The 19918-nt window shown below is 41.3% G+C and overlaps 1 protein-coding gene across 2 annotated transcripts in view; it reads left to right on the forward strand.

The window, feature by feature from the left end:
* Positions 1–1565: 1565 nt before the first annotated feature.
* Positions 1566–19918, forward strand: part of shisa9a (shisa family member 9a) — a 94246-nt gene continuing 75893 nt past the window's right edge. The window contains exons 1-2 of one of the 2 annotated variants that reach the window (XM_015963690.3): positions 1566–2219; positions 2540–2646. In XM_015963690.3, the coding sequence (XP_015819176.1) occupies positions 1708–2219; positions 2540–2646 (619 nt within the window). In that variant the 5' untranslated portion in view covers positions 1566–1707. The remainder of the gene's footprint in view (positions 2220–2539; positions 2647–19918) is intronic. The other variant, XM_054749013.2, reaches the window with a different exon arrangement.

Below are 19918 nucleotides of genomic sequence, written 5' to 3' on the forward strand. Positions count from 1 at the left end.
CTGAAATGAAGACAGTTCATTTAACACAGAGCACACACGTTCCACTCATTTCAAAGAAACAAGAATCCAGAGATGAAAAGCCTGCCTCAGAGGGGGAAGAGAACATGTGGAGCTCCACTGTCTTTGATAAAGACCAGCTGCTAATGTCCCAGTCTGACTAAGACTCAAGGTTGGGACTTTTTGTGACAATATGTGTGTGGGTCAAAGGTCATGCTACCAAAAATAGGCAGACGTTATGAAAATGTGACCACAGGGACATGCCAACATGAGGTAAAATAAGAGACTGTTCAAATGTTAACATATTTTATATAAAATGTGTTTTAATTTTCTTCAAAAGCTTTTGATATTTCACAAATCACTTACTCGGGATGATAAATGATCAAAATAGCTTTAAAAAAATGAAATGTGAACAAAACTGTCAACTGAACCCGTAAAAATCCAAAAGCAGGATTTGCATCTTAATTCCTGAAAATAGCTGAAAACACTCTGAAAATTATTCATTTTAATTTCTCACAACTGTTTCTATACACACTATTGCCCCCACGACCCAATAAGCTGATGATAATAGATGGATGGATGAGGGGGTGGGTGCATGGATGGATGGATGGATGGATGGATGGATGGATGGATGGATGGATGGATGGATGAATGGATGGGTGAGTGAGTGGGTGGATGGATGGATGGATGGATGGATGGATGGGTGGGTGAGTGGGTGGATGGATGGATGGATGGGTGGGTGAGTGGGTGGATGGATGGATGGATGGATGGATGGGTGGATGAATGGATGAATGGATGGGTGAGTGAGTGGGTGGATAGATGGATGGATGGATGGATGGGTGAGTGGGTGGATGGATGGATGGAATATTTTTAAAATAAAAAATATATAATTTGCATGAAGTAAAATAAACACATTTAAATTTTTTTCCTCTTGTGAAAATACCGGAGAAAACTTTTTTCTTTACTGTTTCCTGTTTTCTTTTGGTTAATTTAAAACACACCACTAACCTCCAGCTGCCTTTGTGACACATTAAGCGACTTGTAATTCCAGGATTTGTACAATAATAGTGGTGAAAAGTGTAAAGTGGCACGAAAATGCAGCTCCCACATAGTTCCCCATCCACGGAATACTGATATCCATTTTTGGACTTTGATAATAACTTTTGAAGATCTCTCTCTCTCTCTCTCTCTCTCTCTCTCTCTCTCTCTCTCTCTCTCTCTCTCTCTCTCTCTCTCTCTCTCTCTCTCTCTCTCTCTCTCTCTCTCTCTCTCTCTCTCTCTCTCTCTGCTTTTATCTTCCTCTCCCCTCTCTCTCTTTCACCAGACTCTCTCTGCCACCCCACTCGCTCACTGCGCTCTCGTCCTCGGCGCGGCTCGTATCTGTGCGTAAGAGCGCACAGATGGATATGTAAACTGGTGCACTCGTGAAAACGCGCAGTCTGAGCCCGTTAAAGCCTCTCTGGGAGGAAAATGCGCCTCTGAGCGAGGGAGTTAAGAAAGACGGAGATTTATTTTTTTTATCCAGAATTGAAATAATTTCCTCTTTGCCAATAAAATAATTTTGGATGATGATGATGATTTGGTAAAGATGCTCATCTGTGCGGATGACGGTGTGTTGCTCTCCGGGTGGATGTTTCTGGACTATCATGGTCGCGCGCCTTTCCTCTTCCTCGTTTCTGCGTGAAATTGAACGGAGGAGAACGCACGACGATGAGAGGGAAATACTTTCTCCTCGCCTTCTTGTTGCTCAAACTTATGGCTCTGGTGTGCAAGGCTGACGGGGAGCCTGGGCTGCTCGGGGGATTCGTGATGATCGCCACCTCTAATGGCACCCGGGAGGAGGAAAACCCGTCCGAGGAGTCTCCGCACACCGAGGAGGAATGTCAGGGTTACTACGACGTAATGGGCCAGTTTGACCCGCCGTTCATCTGCAAAACGGGCAATTATCTGTACTGTTGCGGCACCTGTGGCTTCCGCTTTTGCTGCTCCTACAAGCACTCGCGTCTGGACCAGAAAAGCTGCACGAACTACGAGACCCCGCCGTGGCTGTTACCGGGACCGGGTCCCCACAAACCGAACCCAATGCACGACAGCACTAAAGAGAAGACGAACTTAATTGTTTACATCATTTGTGGAGTTGTGGCCATCATGGCACTGGTGGGAATTTTCACCAAACTGGGTTTGGAGAAGGCGCACCGGCCCCAGAGGGAGAACATGACCAGGTGCGTCTCCGTGTTTACTAGAGAGAGCCGCAGTAGTACGCACGCAATGATCTGCAACACGCGCGATCGGCTTCAAAAACAAGTTGCATCCGTTCATCCATTGTGGTTTCTAGGCAACCGATATATGTGTTGGGGTTCTTGTCTGAGAGCTATGCTACAGCAGGTGGGAGCGCTCGTTGTGCATGTTGAAAGAAGAGTGTGCAATAAGAATTGCTGCAAGACCAGAGCTGCACAACACATTTTCACAAGAGCATCAGGAGCACATGCATTTATTAACATGGTGCCTTTTTATTTTTGATTTTTATTTTTTTGTCTGACAGGGCCGTAGCCAGCGTGCTGCATGGCGGGTGCCCAGGTGAGCAGTTCCGTGGGGAGGAGACCCTTGGCATGCACTCACAGCATTTTGTTTCCAGGGCCACAAATCTCCGTGAGTTTGTTTCATTTATTTATTCATGTCCCTAAGATTCAGAGGACAACCTTCCATGAGCTGCATCCAGTTTCTGACCGGGCTGTGACTGCTGGAGACAAACCTAAAATCGCCAGTGCCGTATTAATGTCAATCGCATCCAAAAGGCTTTGCGAGACAAGCGTTCTCTCAAAACAATCTCAGATGTCGATGTGTCGGGGACTCTTCTGGAATCCTGTTTCACTTTGTTTTTGTGAGTCAAAACGAGTGAGAGAAGGGAGAGGAGCTGGCAGCCAAATGAGACACAATCACTACACTTGACTACACCCCACCAGGAAAATAACTGCTTTTTAGCAATGCTCCAGCCAATGAAATGGTGGCATAGGCGTGTGACATCATTGCCCTCCAAGGAGCGCTATTTTTACTCATTCCAGATAACGGCAAATACCTCATTCATTGTTTTTAATTGATCTTTTCGGGTTATGCAAACATTTGTTTCAAATGTCCTTTAATAAAAATAATTGTTCAGTGCCAAAGCATCACATCGCCACTGAGCTGAAATCCTCAGGACTGATTTGATAATCTGGGAAGACTCTTGATTGGCTGGAACACTGAAGGGCAGGATGATCATACAGAGCTGCAGAAATCAGCATCAAGAAGAGCGAGTTTCACTCGTGTGCACCTAAGATCTGAGGGTGAGAGGGAAACATTCACTCAAAGGTGCAGGATCCCAGTCCAGCAGCGTTAGAGCTGAGAGAAGAAAGATAGTTGAGAGGGAACAGAGTAACTTCACAGCAAAACAGTCATTTTAGGTGTGATGGGCAAATCTGGTCAGTGAAACTGTGAGATCTTGCTTTCAAATTGAGACAGTACACTTTTGACTACAGTGCTTTTCCAAAAACATGCATCCCATGCAGATTTTAAAAAACGAAGATGGGTATAACACCTGTAAACAGTCTAAATGGAATGTTTTTACTCATTTTTGTCTGCATACATAATGTGCTGTAAGTGGAATGCAACACCTGAGCCTTTTCCTTTCTTTCAAATCTAAAGGTCTGCTATGAAACAGCTCATGTTTCCCTCAAAACTTGCATCAAACGCATCAGTTCAACAATTTTGTCTCTCCAATCAGCGGCAGCCCAAATACTGGCTTAATGTGACCTGGGTGTGTGTGTGTGTGTGTGTGTGTGTGTGTGTGTTAGCATAAAGCTGGTAACTGAGTGTTTCCACGATGAAGTCATCTGGAGTAACGGAGGAATGAGACGGTTTGAGGACCAAGCTGGTCATTTCACTTGGATTTGGACACAAATATATTTGTTGTTCTTGTGAGTGAGAAAATACATCCATGTAAGACTGCTGCAGTTTGAAGTGACAGCGGCTTTCTCTCAGTGGCCACATATCCATTTCATTTATCATTTTCAGAGCTCGCATTTTCAGCTGCCTCTCAAGTCCTCGGCCGCTCTTTTATTTTGGTTTATGATGTAATGAGAGACAGAAAGGAGGAAAGTGGGAGTGTGTGCGTGAGTCGGTGAGGAAGAGGTGGAGAGGATGGCAGTGTATTGTTCTTGTGTAGGATTAGTGTTGTTAATGTGTGTGTGTGTGTGTGTGTGTGTGTGTGGGGGGGGGGGGTAATAGAAAGAATGTAGGCTATTTCTGCTGTGTCTCGTGGGCCGCTACAGTACCGAGCTTCTGCATGTTTATAACTCAGAAGATCAAACACACAACTACACACACTCACATGCAAATATGCTCAGACCAGCCTGCACGTATAACACAAAGAGGGGAAAACAGGTTTTACATTCCCTCAAAGTTGCATCGTCAACTTGCTTCTGTGCAGAAAACTAAAAGAGCTTATGTGCCGTGTGCATTAGGAAGATTTCAGACAACAAAAACTAACACCTCATCGTCGCATTTATAAAATTCAGATACATCTGGATGTTTCAAGTCCTAACAACAAAATGACAAACTGTACACAACTTTAGCTTGTTTCATCTCTACAAAAGAAAACATGTTCTCAATATAAAAAGGTTTTCATCTGGAGTTTGAAATGTTAAGTCAATTAAAAATCCTCTCTGAAATAAACAATCTGTACAAGTTTGTTGTTCTCAGAGGAAGTTAGGGCTTAGCTGATGATTTTAATCCGCAGAAAGACGATTGTCATCGAAATGATTTGGCCACTTCCATGTTAGCTTTTTATCATCCTTCCCGAATCAAACACACTATGCCATTCCTTCTGAAGACAAGGAAGCAGAACAAAGGCAAAATCTCATTTTTTTTATTCAAATATGTTTAAAACTTCACGATTTTAAACTGTTCCAGCTGAAACCTAAAAGCAGTGTGTGTGTGTGTGTGTGTGTGTGTGTGTGTGTGTGTTTGGGTAAAACTACAGCTGTTTGTAAGAATGAGAGTGTATTGCTCTCTCAGCTTGTGCTGAGGTGACATAACCGTCCTCAGCATGAATTACTCCACCCACAGACACAATCAAATTCATCAAAAGAGCACGTCTCATGTAAACAGACAAAATGTTGCATATTATTAATATTTTTGGAGTTGCATCGGGGAAAATGCTATGAGGTAAATTAAATGACACAAGCATTTGGCGGTGTCAGCATCCACAGCATCCATATTTCCATCCCCAGCGTGGGGGAGATGAGATGTAGCCTCTCACCTGAAGTGCTCAGGAGAGCACAGCTGTGACTTTTTTTGTTTGCGGTGTAGAGCTTGCCCTCTCTGAACCCTGCTATCCCCGGGCTGGTGTGTAATCATGTGGATTGTTATTAACCCCCGTGATCTGGCATGATCTTCCACCTGATTGCTTCTCAGACCCCTCTGTCGGCAGGCGGAGGCGATTCATCATGGCTGCAGGAGAACAAGCAGGAATTAGATATGGATTTACTGCGTGTGGATATGGTCGCTTTCTTTGAAGTGATTAGCAGAAGGTAAATAGACTCAAAAGGGCATTTGTTATTGATGGTGCTACTGCGGCTGCAAAAGGGTGCAGCAGCTGTTTGTTGAAGTGGAGTGAAGATGGTGGTAATTATAATTAGATGTGCGCTCTGGTTTAAAGGGGCCGGTTGTACTTTAGCTCAGAAAGGAAGTGCATTTAGATGCAGAGATTGTTTGTTTAGTGTTTTATGGTCACTCATCTTTAACAAGGATCAAAGATTCTGGTTTGGCACACCCTTGTGATGAAATTCTGTTTGTTCAGGACTCTCTAAAACGCACCCGAGCTTCATAATGTTTAAAGTCACAGAACTTTTGTTTTATTCACTGGACTTGTTCAGATTCACTGTGGAAAAACGGGCCCATTTTTATGTGATTGATATGTTTCAGCCTTTCTTTTCTTTGGGAAGCACAAAGGTTTGATGATGATTTTTGTGCATTTTCATGCCCCACAGCTTAACACACTAACAAAAATGTGCCGTTGAACCAGGTCTAGATGTGGCAGCAGTATGCTGCACAATCAAAATTGGCAAAAAGTTGGAAAACCAACGAGATTTGATCAAAACAAGTGAGAAGATCCCGCTCTCTTTGGAGCTCCATACTCCAAAGCTCACAGAAACTTCATGATTGATTTTCCTGATTTTTACACAGTCTGAGTTTAAACTACATTATTTTAGGGGAAATATTCACCTAATTTTCAACCAACAAGTGTTGATGCCCCACAACATTTTAGAAAGACCTGCAAAAGTCTTCTTCCTCCTTAATACAAATTATACATACGCTATGAGGACCCACTGTGTGTCTGCTGCTGCAACAGGACTCATGGACATTTCCTAAATCATCTCAGCTTGAGTTTAATGGATTCTCAAACATCAGAAGTTAAATTTCTCTTTACCTTTAAACAAAGGATCTCTCTAAACTTTGACATGATCTCATAAACATAAACATGACTCGGGATCCTTCTTTCACTCGTTGGTCAGGATATTTTTCAGCAGGACTTAGTTTTCACACAGCAACAGTTCATGTTTGGGCCTTTATTTTCTACCTCCATTAAGGTTTCCATCAGAGACAAAAAGACAGGCGTGTGTTTGCTATGGTGACCTTACTGAGCTACTGACAGCAGCTTTAACATTTCTTTGGAACTTGTTTTTTTTTTGTATGTCTTATAAACATGAAGTCTAGTCTGATGTTGGAGTTCTGAGAAATGGCTGCGCTGAACCTTTTCTAGTTCCTGGTGGTTGTGACGCTTACATCACCAGTCTGGGAGTCAAACGGGAAACTCACCAGTCTGACATCTGAGTCTACTATGTTAGGCGCTCTATGTGTCTTCAGCTTAAACAGCCTTCTGCATACTTAAAAACAAACGCTCAGGCCTTCTTTGTGAAGCAGAACCAGCCGCCCTGCAAATCTCCCAGCCGCTTTGGCTCTTTCAGACCTTTCTGTCATCTGAAACTCAAAGACTTTCAATCCTCAAAAGAGCTGAAAATCCAGTGTCTCTTCTCTTTCAGCTTCAAAGGGCGGAAGGGACAGAGACGAGAGGAATGGAAAAGGAGTTGGTTGAGGAAATGGTGCAAAAGCAGTGGAGTCGAATCATTTTAGTAGCAACTTTCTAACTAATGACAGCGATCACTCTTAGGGGCTTTGCATTTGTCATTTTCTATCTGAAAGCAAGCGACTCACTTCTGCAGATTGACAGAAACAACCCTATAATTGGAATGGTTGCCTTTAAGTTATACTCCAAGCTAAAAGACAAAACCATTCTGTTACCAAGCATCGATCCGATCAGGTGCTTACCTGGAAAACTGGGGTTTAAATTCCAAGTTTTTCTCCAAAACTAACTTTTAAAGATGCAGTTTAATTATTTAGTCAATACGTTTGCAGTATTGTCTAGTGTAAGTCAATGCCTTATGAGCCTTAAAAAAAAGCTATGATACTGTTGTTCTGAGATGCGGAGGTTTGCTGGTGCAGAGGTGGGCTGAAAACAGCAGGATTGCTCATTATTATTAGTGATGTGCACTCGGCTTTGGCGGCATCCAAATGTTATACCGTCTAGGCTTCCTCCACACTTTACCAAGGTGTACGGCATCACTGGCACTAATTAAAACATGATGACGTAAGCCTGAAGTGCAATTACCAAGCTGTTTGTCTGGACAGTCACCGTTCAGAAACTGAATAACAAACACTAGAACTAAAACAATAACAACATATAATTAACAACTTTTTTAAAAACTCAGCTTACAAAAAGATTTTTCGCCTGAAAAGCCAGCATGTTTACCTTTCTCCGGCTTCAACCTCTGACTGCTGCAAACTTTGATGAGCTTGTGGCACCAACACGCGGACGTTTTTGTGCTAGTGGTGACATCTGTGGAAGGCTAGCAGCTTAGTTTTCACCAGAAAAGCACGTTGTTGTCTTTTAATAACAGGCTCCAGACCGAAAGGAGCTATTTCAGCTTCGGGTCGCTCCTTTGCTGTTCCGACGGACTGACCTCATCAGTGTTTACCGGCTTTCTTTTTACATTTGGTTCGAACCAGCAGAATACTCCCAAACTGCAGAAGTTGTGTTGTTTTTAGACACCAGTCCGCTGATGCGCGAGCTGCCATTTTTTCACGTGGTGACATTACATTCATAAACTTTATGGAAAGTCTCCAAAAGTTGGACAAAACATTTAAAACTATTTAAGTAAAACTGAAAATTCAACCAGGTATCAGGCGCGCTGGTGAGTGAAGTGGAGGTGAGGTGAGGATCCAATTGAAGGGGAAGAAGCAGGCAGGCAGGCAGGCAGGAACATTTAAAACGAGGATTTTAATAAGGAACACGCAGGACGATGAAACAATGAACCGACAAGAGACACGGAACTGAAGGGGTTTAAATACAAGAGGGCTGGGAGCTTGGGTGATTGGAAAACGAGAGGCAGTTGGGAGCAATTAACAGAGACACAGAAAAATTAAAAGTTAAGGGATATAGCTAGTTTGAGTTGGGTATTCTGTTAAATGGGGGACTAGTGGTGTATAGGTTAGTCATAAACATTTTAAGGGACAGTGGATTACTTGATAGATTTTTTTTTTGAGGTAGGATACTCCCCACTTCGACTCACACTCCCATTCAGTAGGTGGCGGAAATGCACCTGAAAGTTGGTTGCCACCCGCCATTAAACAACAGAAGAAGAAGAAGAAGAAGAACAAAGACACATGACTGAACAGAATGGGGAGACAAGACAGGGTGTGACACCAGGCTTCAGTTTTATACATTAAATGACTTTTATTTATCTTTTTATCTATTTGTGTTTTTATTTTATTACAGTTTTTCTCAGTTGCTAAAACATTAAAATCCATTGACTGAAGAAAGTTCTCAGTTGCTTGAACTCATTAAGCTAACTGTTGAGCCTGTTGCCAAAACCTTAAACCATTTCACACGGTTTAGCAAAACTCTGAACACATTCTCACTCTTCAAACACATTCTGCACTATAATGTACACAACGGTAAACACAAGTGGCACATTTACCCATAACAAGAGCACAAATGTCATTGATTGAACACAATCAGTCAAAATAGATTTCACTTGTTTCCAATGATGTGACAACTAATTCAGTTCAGAGAGCAAACAGGTTGTTGAAGGTGGGAATGAGAAATTGTGACAATGGATAGAAGAATTCATGTGAGAGGACAAGGATTCGAGGTGGGGGATGAGGAGCAGGGCAAGAAAGAGAAAGAGGAGGACAAAGAGGAAGAGCAAGAGCAAGACAAAGAGTGGACAGATCCAATGAAATTTGAGCAACAATCATAGACCATGTTGTTGTCCATGGGCTGACAATGAGGGAGGCAGGACTTAGAGTGCAACCCAATTTGAGCCTCAGGAGGAAAAATATTGCATGTGATGTCTATGAAGTGCGGGTTAGGGTTAGGGGCTATGAATGCAAATTCACAGTGTGACATAGATCCGTGAGGATTTTCAAATCTTAGCATTTCACCGTCAATTTTCTATCAGAAGCTAAATTCAGCTACGTTCAGCTACGTTCCACAAAACGGATCAGATCAGACAACATTTTCAAACTTAACCAGATCAGGGGTGCCTCCAGAAAATTTTGATAGGGGTGGCCAGACGGAGCCAAAGACATTTTTGGAGTGGCGCACCAAATTGGTCCTTGTGGTAACTATGGGAGAGTTAAGCCTGTGGCCATATATAGCATTGCTCCTTTGTTTGTTTTTTATTTAAAAAAAAAACAGTAGGTATCCAAAAATTTTAAATTAAATTTAACAAACACAAACATTTCAGAAAAATACATTTCAGTTATTTAAAATTTTATTTAAAAATGTATTTTCTTAGTTTAATTCACCTGTTGCTGTGTTCACAAAAACTATGGAAATAAAACTTTTTAAACGATGAGTAGCAGAAACATGTTTTTTTTTATTCTGAATATTTCCTTACTCTTTAATAGCATAATTTTTATTTTGTTTTTCAATGATGTCTTGAATAAACAAGATCAATTTATGGTTTGAGTGAACATCAATATGATTTATTAACACTGGCTTTTGCTGGGGGGCCAGCATTTATCCAGGGGTGGCCATGGCCACCCCTTGGGGGCGCCATTGAACCAGAGCCAGGACTAGCTTAGCACCAAACCTTTGCATTTTAGCAGCAAAGCTTTGGCTCCAAATAGAGAAAACAGTGCTTTCTCCTTTGCTGAGCCAGCAAAGAGAACCACTTTTTCCAGAGAACATTTAGTGATCACCGTGTTTATTTCACTTTCACGCTACCTAATTTATGACTAAATTCTCTGCTTCATTATAAATAAGAAGTCAAGTTAAGGGTGGAATAACACGAGGTCATTATTTTCCTGTAGGTTAACATGCATGGAGCTGCATTTACAATCACTTTTGTACATTAATTTTAAACACTGTTTAGAACTCCATCTATAAAAATGGCCAGCTCTTCTAATATGATCCACTGGTGCAACAAAGCCTTGCTTTAATCTTTAGGAGCGACTTGTTTACAGGAGTAACAAGACAAACGGTCTCCCTACAACGTGATTCTCAACACAAACCCAGAATATAAGGAGCGCCTGGAAAAGACGTTCAATGTAAATTTATAAATGGTAAATGGCCTGTATAGTGCCTTCTAGAGTCCTGGAACCCCCCAAGGTGCTTTACAACACAATCAGTCATTCACACATTCACACCCTGGTGGTGATGAGCTACATTGTAGTCACAACTGCCCTGGGGCACGGTGACAGGGGCCGAGTTTGCCGCAGGCGCCACCGGTCCAAGGTGGGTTAAGTGTCTTGCCCAAGGACACAATAACAGAGGCAGACTGAGCAGGGCTCAAAATTACAACCTTCCTTTATGTGATGGAAGGCTGCTAATAAAAATGTGGTGCTGCGGTTAATGTAATGTTGCTTATTACTTTTCCACCACCAGGGGTTTTGGAGCACCAGCAGCCCAGCATGCTCCGTGTTAACGCATAATTCTGCCTCTGTTTGCAACTGCAATTCAGCTCTGCCATTTCCATTTAAGGTTTTGAAGTTCACATTGGCACAGTTTGACATTTTTTGGGTCTTCTAGTTTTCTTTTATGGTCTATTAGAATGATTGAAGGTCATAATTTTACTTTAAATGTGACTGTGAGCAGATGTGGTCTGTCTCTGTGAGGAAATCCATTCAGGGTGCCTTTTGGTGTTCTCTTTGGGATGGATCTGGGTCCGTTTCAGATCTTATTTCTGAACAAATCAAAATATTTTTTTTTTCTTCTTCATTTGGTGATGCTCCCACCCAAAGCCCAAACCAATCACACAATAGTTGTCCTCCTTTCAATTCAATTCAATTTTATTTATATAGCACCAAATCACGACAATAGTCATCTCAAGGCACTTCACATAATAAACAATCCAATCCAGGTCAGTTCATTAAGCCAATCGGTAAAAAGTTTCCTATATAAGTGTCATGATAGGAGAGGAGGTTGGACCCAGGATGCAGAAGTACCCAGAATGACTCAAAGGCTGAAGAGGTTTTAAGGAAAAAAAAAATTATTTTATTTAAGGAGGATGAGCTGAAAAGTCCAAAGCACAAAAATAAGACTAACACTAAAAACTTGAAAACTCAAAATTAACAAAGCTCACACATGAGCATGGACTCAGAGAGACTCGAGAGGGGAACGAACAACGCAACACATATGACAAAGACCCAGCAAACACTGAAGGACAAGCCAGGTTTTTAACACAGTGGAAAGCAATCAGGGGAACAGGTGACAGGTGAAATCAATTAACAAATGGGAAGGGAAAACCAAGCAGAGGGGAAGATAACATAACCTATAAAAACACTAAATAACTAAACCTAGAAACTAAGGGCCAAGATAAACAACTAATGACAAGATGAGTAAGAGAGACCAATTAACAAGTGGGGAAGGACACAAACACTAAAGGGAACTAATAAAATGAAAAGCTGAACCTATAGAAAATAAAACTACAGAGGGGTGACTGGGGAGACCTGAGAAGCTGGGAAACACCAGGAGGCACATGAGAACACAGAGGACAAACAGGAGGGGGCTGGGGACCAAGGGGACACAGAACATGACAATAAGGAACCCAGCAAATTGCATCAAGTCACTGACTAGTGTCAGTGGCTTTACAGCAATCCTCATACTAAGCAAGCATTTAGCCATAGTGGAGCGGAAAACTCCCTTTTAACAGGAAGAAACCTCCAGAGGATCCTGGCTCAGTATAAGCAGCCTTCCGCCACGACTCACTGGGGATAGAGAAGACAGAGCACACACACACACACACACACACACACACACACACACACACACACACACACACACACACACACACACACACACACACACACACAAACACACACACACACACACACACACACACACACACCAAGCAATGTGTTTATGGTTACATTGTGATTTCTTGGTAAATTTTCAATTTGGCGAGAGATAAACTTTATTGTATTTATCCTAGTGAATCTATAATTAAACGGGTAAACTAGCAGTAGCACATCCAACGTCAAGGAAAGCAAAAAGTTATTATAAGGAGAGGGAGACTGTTTAAGTGGTTAGCAGCAGTGTGCTAGACGATGGCCCCCTCCATGAGGCCACCACAGCTCAGCAGAACATCACCGTAGCTTCTTCTGGGGAGAAAAACACTTAGCCGATTCTTAAAAGTAGACAAAGTGTCTGCCTCAAGAACTAAGGCTGGGAGCTGGTTCCACAGGAGAGGAGCCTGATAACTAAAAGATCTGCCTCCCATCCTAATTTTAGATATTCTGGGAACCACCAGTAGACCTGCAGTCTTAGAGCGAAGTGCTCAGTTAGGAACGTATGGAACAATCAGATCACTGATGAATGATGGAGCTTGATTATTAGAGCTTTATATGTGAGAAGGAGGATCTTAAAATCTATTCTGAATTTAACAGGTAGCCAATGTAGGGAAGCCAAGACAGGAGAGATATGATCTCTCTTTTTAATTCTCATCAGAACTCTAGCTGCAGCATTTTGGACAAGCTGAAGACTTTTAACTACATTCTGTGGACTTCCTGAGAGTAATGAATTACAGTAATCCAGTCTTGATGTAATAAATGCATGAACTAGTTTTTCAGCATCACTCCTAGAAAGGAGTCTTAGCAATATTCCGAAGGTGGAAAAATGAAATCCTACAAACCTGATTAACTGGGATTTGAATGACATGTCCTGGTCAAAGATAACACCAAGGTTCCTTACTTTGTTCTCGGAGACTATTTTAATGCCATTCAGGTCAGGTGATTGACTAAGCAATTTCCTTTTCTGGATTTCTGGTCCAAAGATGAGAAATTCCGTCTTGTCTTGATTTTAAAGCAAAAAGTTTAGAGTCATCCAATTTTTTATGTCTTCAAGACAAACCTGTAATCTACCTAACCGATTAGGTTCATTAGGGTTAATGGATAAATATAACTGAGTATCGTCAGCATAACAGTGAAAGTTTATCCCATGCTGTCTAATGATCTTGCCAATTGGGAGCATATATATAGTAAAATTATTGGTCCAAGCACTGAACCCTGTGGTACTCCGCAAGTAACCCTGGAGTATGAAGACGATTTGTCATGTACGTTTACAAAATGAAATCTGTCAGACAGGTAGGATTTAAACCAACCTAGCGCTGTTCCTTTGATCCCTACAACATGTTCAAATCTTTCTACAAGAACATTGTGATCTACTGTGTCAAAGGCAGCACTGAGATCTAACAAGACTAGAACAGACACAAGATTCTTATCTGAGGCCATGAGAATATCATTTGTAACTCTCACTAACGCAGTTTCAGTGCTGTGATACTCTCTAAAACCAGACTGAAATTCCTCAAGCAGATCATTAGTGTTTAAATGCTCACATACTTGGATGGCCACTATTTTCTCCAGGACTTTGGATAAAAATGGAAGGTTAGATATTGGTCTATAATTCATTGGGTCATCTGCATCCAGAGAAGGCTTCTTAAGTGAAGGTTTGATTACAGCAACCTTAAAATCCTGTGGTACGTATCCATTTAGTAAGGATAGATTGAATTTATCTAGAATGGAAGCAGTAACCAAAGGCAATGCATCTTTAAATAATTTGGTTGGGATTGGATCTAAAATGCAAGTGGAAGGTTTAGATGAAGCTAATATTTTTTATAACTCTGAAAGCTCAACTGGATCAAAACGGTTCAAAGGCTGTGCACTAGGACTCATCTGTTCTAGTGTCAGGACACTTCAGATATTAGTTTTCAGTGATCATTATAAGTAGAATAAAAGTAAAAAAAATAATAAAAAATAAAAAATAAAAAAACAATGTCACACCAGCAGGCTGAGAGTCTGTAATACAAAGACAGAGATGGAACCTTGTCGTCCCTGTTTGAACACAAGGACAGACTCTCAAACGGAGCAAAGCCTCACAGATGACTACCTACAGCGCTGTCATTTTCTCTTCCACAGCGCCTTTTTGCTTTGTTTCTTTGGGCCGAGCCGGCGCTCCCTCTCTCCACTCTGACACCTGCAATCAGATGTGACATGCTGAAGACTCAGATGACAGGCGGGAAGACAAGGTCACACAGTCACCCACTTTTAATGAAGCATGTACAACATCTTCTGACAGGCCTGTGCTGCGCGTAAAAGGACATTTACTCAATGCATAGACGCTCACACAGTCACCGGGCGGGGCAGGAGTATTCTGCAGACAGAGGCTTTTGAGAAGCTTTTATGCATGAAAGTTTCATCCTTCTCTTCTCTGAATATTTAAGCAAAGATTATAACAACTGCAGAGGTAATTAAATGAGTTGTGAGCATAGAGAAACATGTGTGAGTTGTGCAGAAATGTGTAAGTGTGTAGCATTCGTATAACTAACTGAACTGCCCACCTAGAGCCATTCAGTGCCAAAAAAAGTGGTGATTTAAAACAGAAACACATTAGGGAACAGGAGGATAGGTTTATTATGGTAATTCACAAGGGTAACTACTATTTTCCAATTAATTCTTCCAGCTAATTAATTAATCAGATTATGCAGCAAGTGTGGTGACAAACCCATCAGTGGATCATTTTTAAATTAAGGTTTGGTTTTCCTTAAAGGAATACAAACCACCTCCTTCTTTTCAGGTTTAAATTGAGACCATCTACATGATGAAGTTATGTTTTTTCTTGGTCTAATTTCAAAATAATTACTATTAAGATATGATAGCGCTTAAAACACACAACATGAACAACTCACATATGACAACATGCCATTTTAACTCCAAATCTGTAAAGCCAAATGAGTTGGAGACTTGTTTTCATTTGTTCTGAGGTCAGTTAGCTGCGGCACACACCTGATTATGTCTGAATTACCTCCTCATTCATCATGTGGTCCCACATGAGCTGCTTTCAGAGCTAATTGAATCAGATCTGCAGTGTTCAAGCAGGGTAACATCTAAAACTGGCACTCACGATGCTAAAGCTAACAGGCTAAAACAAAGATCTGATGTAGCGCAGTGTTGCTCCCATATACAAAAGATGAATCCCCTTATGTTCCTCTCCCTCCTCTTCCACAGTTTACTTGAAGTGCACAGTCTGACATTATTTCAATGCAGTTTGAGATAGCATTCAAGCTAGGCTGGTGGGCTAAGCTCACCCAGCAGTGCATGCTGGGAACTAAGGCGCATTCTTGCTGATTGACAGCCCCTCTTGTGGATGCATTTTAAAGGAATCTCCTACCATCTTTATGCAGATGACATCCAACTGTACATCTCCTTTAAGCCCCATGAGATGTCTAAGCTGCAGATGTTACACACCTGCTTAGACTCTATCAAAACCTGGATGGTGGGAGCTTTCTACAGCTGAATGAAGATAAGACTGAGATCCTCATCTGTGCCCCAGACAAGCTGGTTCCCAAAGTCAGAGACTCTCTTGGTCAGCTTGCTTCCCACACCCAACCTTCTGTCAGGAATCTTGGTGTGACCTTTGACCCAGCTCTCACCCTGGATTCTCATGTCAATTCTCTTGTTCGCTCTTCCTTCTTCCATCTCAAGAACATTGCTAAGCTGAGTCCCATTCTGTCTCACTCTGTACTTGAGACTGTTATCCACACCTTCATCTCCTCACGCTTAGACTACTGTAACTCTCTTTTCTCTTGTCTGAGCAAAACTCAGGGTTCTGCAAAGTATCCTAGCTGTTCCTAGAACTGCACTTTTCTGGAATGAGATGTCGGATGTTTTTCATGGGATCTGCCCTAACCACTTCTCCAGTTTGGGGGTTACTGCCCCTGAAAGAACGTTCAGTACAAAACCAGCAGTTTGGCATAAATAAAGCCAAGTTTCTTGGATCAGACGGATCACCTGAGGAATGTTACCACCGCTCCCTGTAGCCGCTGCATGTGGACTTCCATTGAAATTTGTAGATGCATTTCTTTTTTTCACCAAGAAGAAGACAGAAAGCCACACGAGGAGAGGTTATCAAGCAATAATAATAAATCCATTGCCATGTTGCATTATGTTTTGATTGACTCAGCAAACTCAGCTTTACGGCACAGCCTCACAAAACCCCCTATTTTGAATAATACTGTGGATTTTGAAGCCTTTACAATCTTTTGGAGTCTTAGCACCTGATTCGATCTAGCTGCAGGGAGTAAAAAAAAAGAGTCCAAGAATCTCAAAATATAGTCAGAAGTCTTTTTTCCTCCCCTCCTGAGGCCTATTCCTTCACCCTCTCACTTGCTAATTATTTTAAAGTGTGGCCCTTCTGCAGCCCTGGAGCGCTGTTAGACTGCTGTTTATTAGGGCTCTGGTAATGCACAGACAGCAAGCACTGAACAACAGCACACCACTCATACAGGAAGAGAGGGACGCCGGCCAAAAAGGTGTTAACACAGCTCAAAGAGAGAGAGGGGGAGACTGGGACAAGAGAGGAAAAACCAATATGTCTGTGGAAATGAGTAAAGGGGAGAGAGTGAAAAAAGTCCAGAGAAGAAATTATGTTTTTATGGAGGAAGAGAGGTGCTTTCTGTTAGTGAGTGGAGAGTATTTTGATGAGTATTGAGAGAAGTCTGATGTATGTTGCCTGTCATTTTCTATTCTTAGAGTCCTGCATCTTTTAGTGTGTAATTTTTCATATATTCATTGGGATGTGATGTATTAAGAAAAAGAATATCTTAACGTCTAGTCAGCCGAACGCTCTATTCCTGTGCTCGAATATTAATCAGTTCATTTACTTGGAAAGTCAAATCTCAGACTTGACAGGTAATTACATTTCTGTGTGTGTGTGTGTGTGTGTGTGTGTGTGTGTGTGTGTGTGTGTGTGTGTATTCACCTACGCTGTAGACATCTGCATCTTTGTACAATTACTTGTCACAAACTTGGATATTTATCTATCATATCCTGAAGGATATTACATCCATTCATCTTCATGTATTTATATTTGACTATCTGTAATAATACATACTAGCTGCTAGCCGATAAACGCTCAGCCTGTATGTTTGAGCAGGTGGTGATCACCACTGCTTTCTAATTAACTGCAACACTAACTCCTCCTAATCGTCTTTTCAACCTAATGAGTTGAGCCTTATGCAAATATGAGGGTGTTTTCTGCCGTACGACTTCACTCGTTAAACTTGAATTATTAATATTATTGGCTACAGGTGTAGTTTTAAATTAAAGGGTTTGATTCTTCTTGTATGTTTTTCTACAGGCACGTGGATTTGTGCATACAGCCAATATCTGTCAATACAGCAGAGAAGCTGTTTCTTTGAACAATAACAAGCTTACTGTCTAAAGCCAGCCAAATCTCATAGCTGGATTATAAGTGTATTTAGGGCCCCTAACATGAAAATGTGTTAACGCTGTGTAATATGCTGAGTTAAATCCTCTCTAATCTGCAGCTATTCTCCTACAGTTTTCCTTTTCAATACTTTTTATTAGGGATGCACCACTACCTCTTTTTTCCAAACCGATACGATACCGATACTTGGATCTGAGTACTCGCCAATGCCGTTTACCGATACTTCCACCACACAAAAAAATATATTGATTTGGAATACAGATTTTATTTTCTTCTCTGCTTTCAACAGGAAAAGACTGTGAGGTAGATAAAAAGTAAAATATATGAATGAAAATCATTACAAAACTAAAATATTAGGTGAACAGAAATGACAAGTTACAGTGAAGCCATTTTCAAGCAACTGCATTGGTATCGGTTCCTGGTATCGGTGAACTTTTACCGATACTGATACTGGTATTGATATTGGTATCGGCACCGATACCGATACCAGTATCGGTATCGTGCATCCCTACTTTTTATATTAGCAAAATAAACCTCAGCTTCTCTGTCTAACCATCATGTGTTTTCAGGAAGCATCTGAATGTGGAAATCCAAAGGTTTAAGCATCCATGGGTACACTCGCTTACTGTGTTCAGCCAAGTAAATTTGGAATGGTCACCTTTCAATCTGGGGCTTGATGATGTAATCTGAAATGACCCTTTGTGTTTTGAGCTTTGTCTTGACAGCCACCCATCACTGAGCTTCTCACCCTATCTCCGGGAGAGCCCAGACACCCTGTGGAGAAAACTCATTTCGGCCGCTTGTATCTGGGCCGGTAAAAAAAAAATTCCCCACTTATCTAACTCTGGGAAATGTGTCTACAGACACATTTTCAATTGTGGATGGAAAATCCCCTTAACATGGTGGGGTGGGGTTATAGCCTATGCTAATTCCCCCGTTTGTGATGTCACAAACAGGGAATTTTTTAAACAACTCATTTTAGGCTTATAATTCCCCAACCTAAGATACCTACAAAGAATGGACTGATTTTTTTTCATGTTTGGTATGTTAATAGAGGCAATAGAGACCCTCACGGCAAACACAGAAAGATGCAAAAGGTGAGTTTTACACAATACGTCCCCTGTTTCACTTTGCTTAACTATTTACCCTCAATTTCACAAAACTTAGGCCACAAACCCCTCTCAAAGCTTCACATTTCATTCACGTCTCATTGAGTCTTATAAAATTATAAAGGTTCAAGGTGAGTCAATATACCCACAACATCTATGCAACTACTTTGAGAGATGATGTGTGAACTTCTTCAAAATAACAGCGACGTCACACAACAGCAAGGTCCTGCAACAAACGTTGGAAACTGACAGCCTTTCAGAAGATTTGAGACATTTTGACAAAAGCCTCTTTCAGAAAGCAATGCCACCAATTTGCCAAAGGCCAAGCTGGCATGATGAAGACCAGAAAGTCTACTAATACTATCCTTTGCGTCACCAGAGCCAGGAAGTCCTGGTAAAGATGGAGGCATAGTTACTGATCAAGATGTTCAGTAATTTTTCAATTCAAGGAGGAAAGGAATTAAAGCCAAATTGAATAACAATTCCAATGAAAAATGGAATACACAAGTTAAATCATAACTAAATGAAATATGGAACATTTTAGACAGAATAATAATATCATAATGAAAAATAAAAGGAAAATAACTGAACACCAAAACTTATTTTGTAACAAAATAAAAGCAAAACATTTAGACATAAGAGTTAGTTTAAAACCGGAGTTATGTTGTCTACCAGTAAAAGCTTTCCTGTAAATTTAATGGCTGCCTGATGAGTCCCAAACAAGATTTGCTTTTTGCTTTTCACCAACACTGAGTGATAAGAAGACATGACAAGGTATCTTCTATGAGAGGTCTTATTTGTGCTATCGCTGCAGGGTAAAACAGGCAGGGGCGCAGATAGGATTTTCAAACTGGGGGGACAAAGTTCCAACGTACCCTCCCCCAAACACACACACACACACACACACACACACACACACACACACACACACACACACACACACACACACACACACACACACACACACACACACACACACACACATATA

Source organism: Nothobranchius furzeri, chromosome 16 (assembly GCF_043380555.1).
Source record: "Nothobranchius furzeri strain GRZ-AD chromosome 16, NfurGRZ-RIMD1, whole genome shotgun sequence".
NCBI lineage: Eukaryota > Metazoa > Chordata > Actinopteri > Cyprinodontiformes > Nothobranchiidae > Nothobranchius > Nothobranchius furzeri.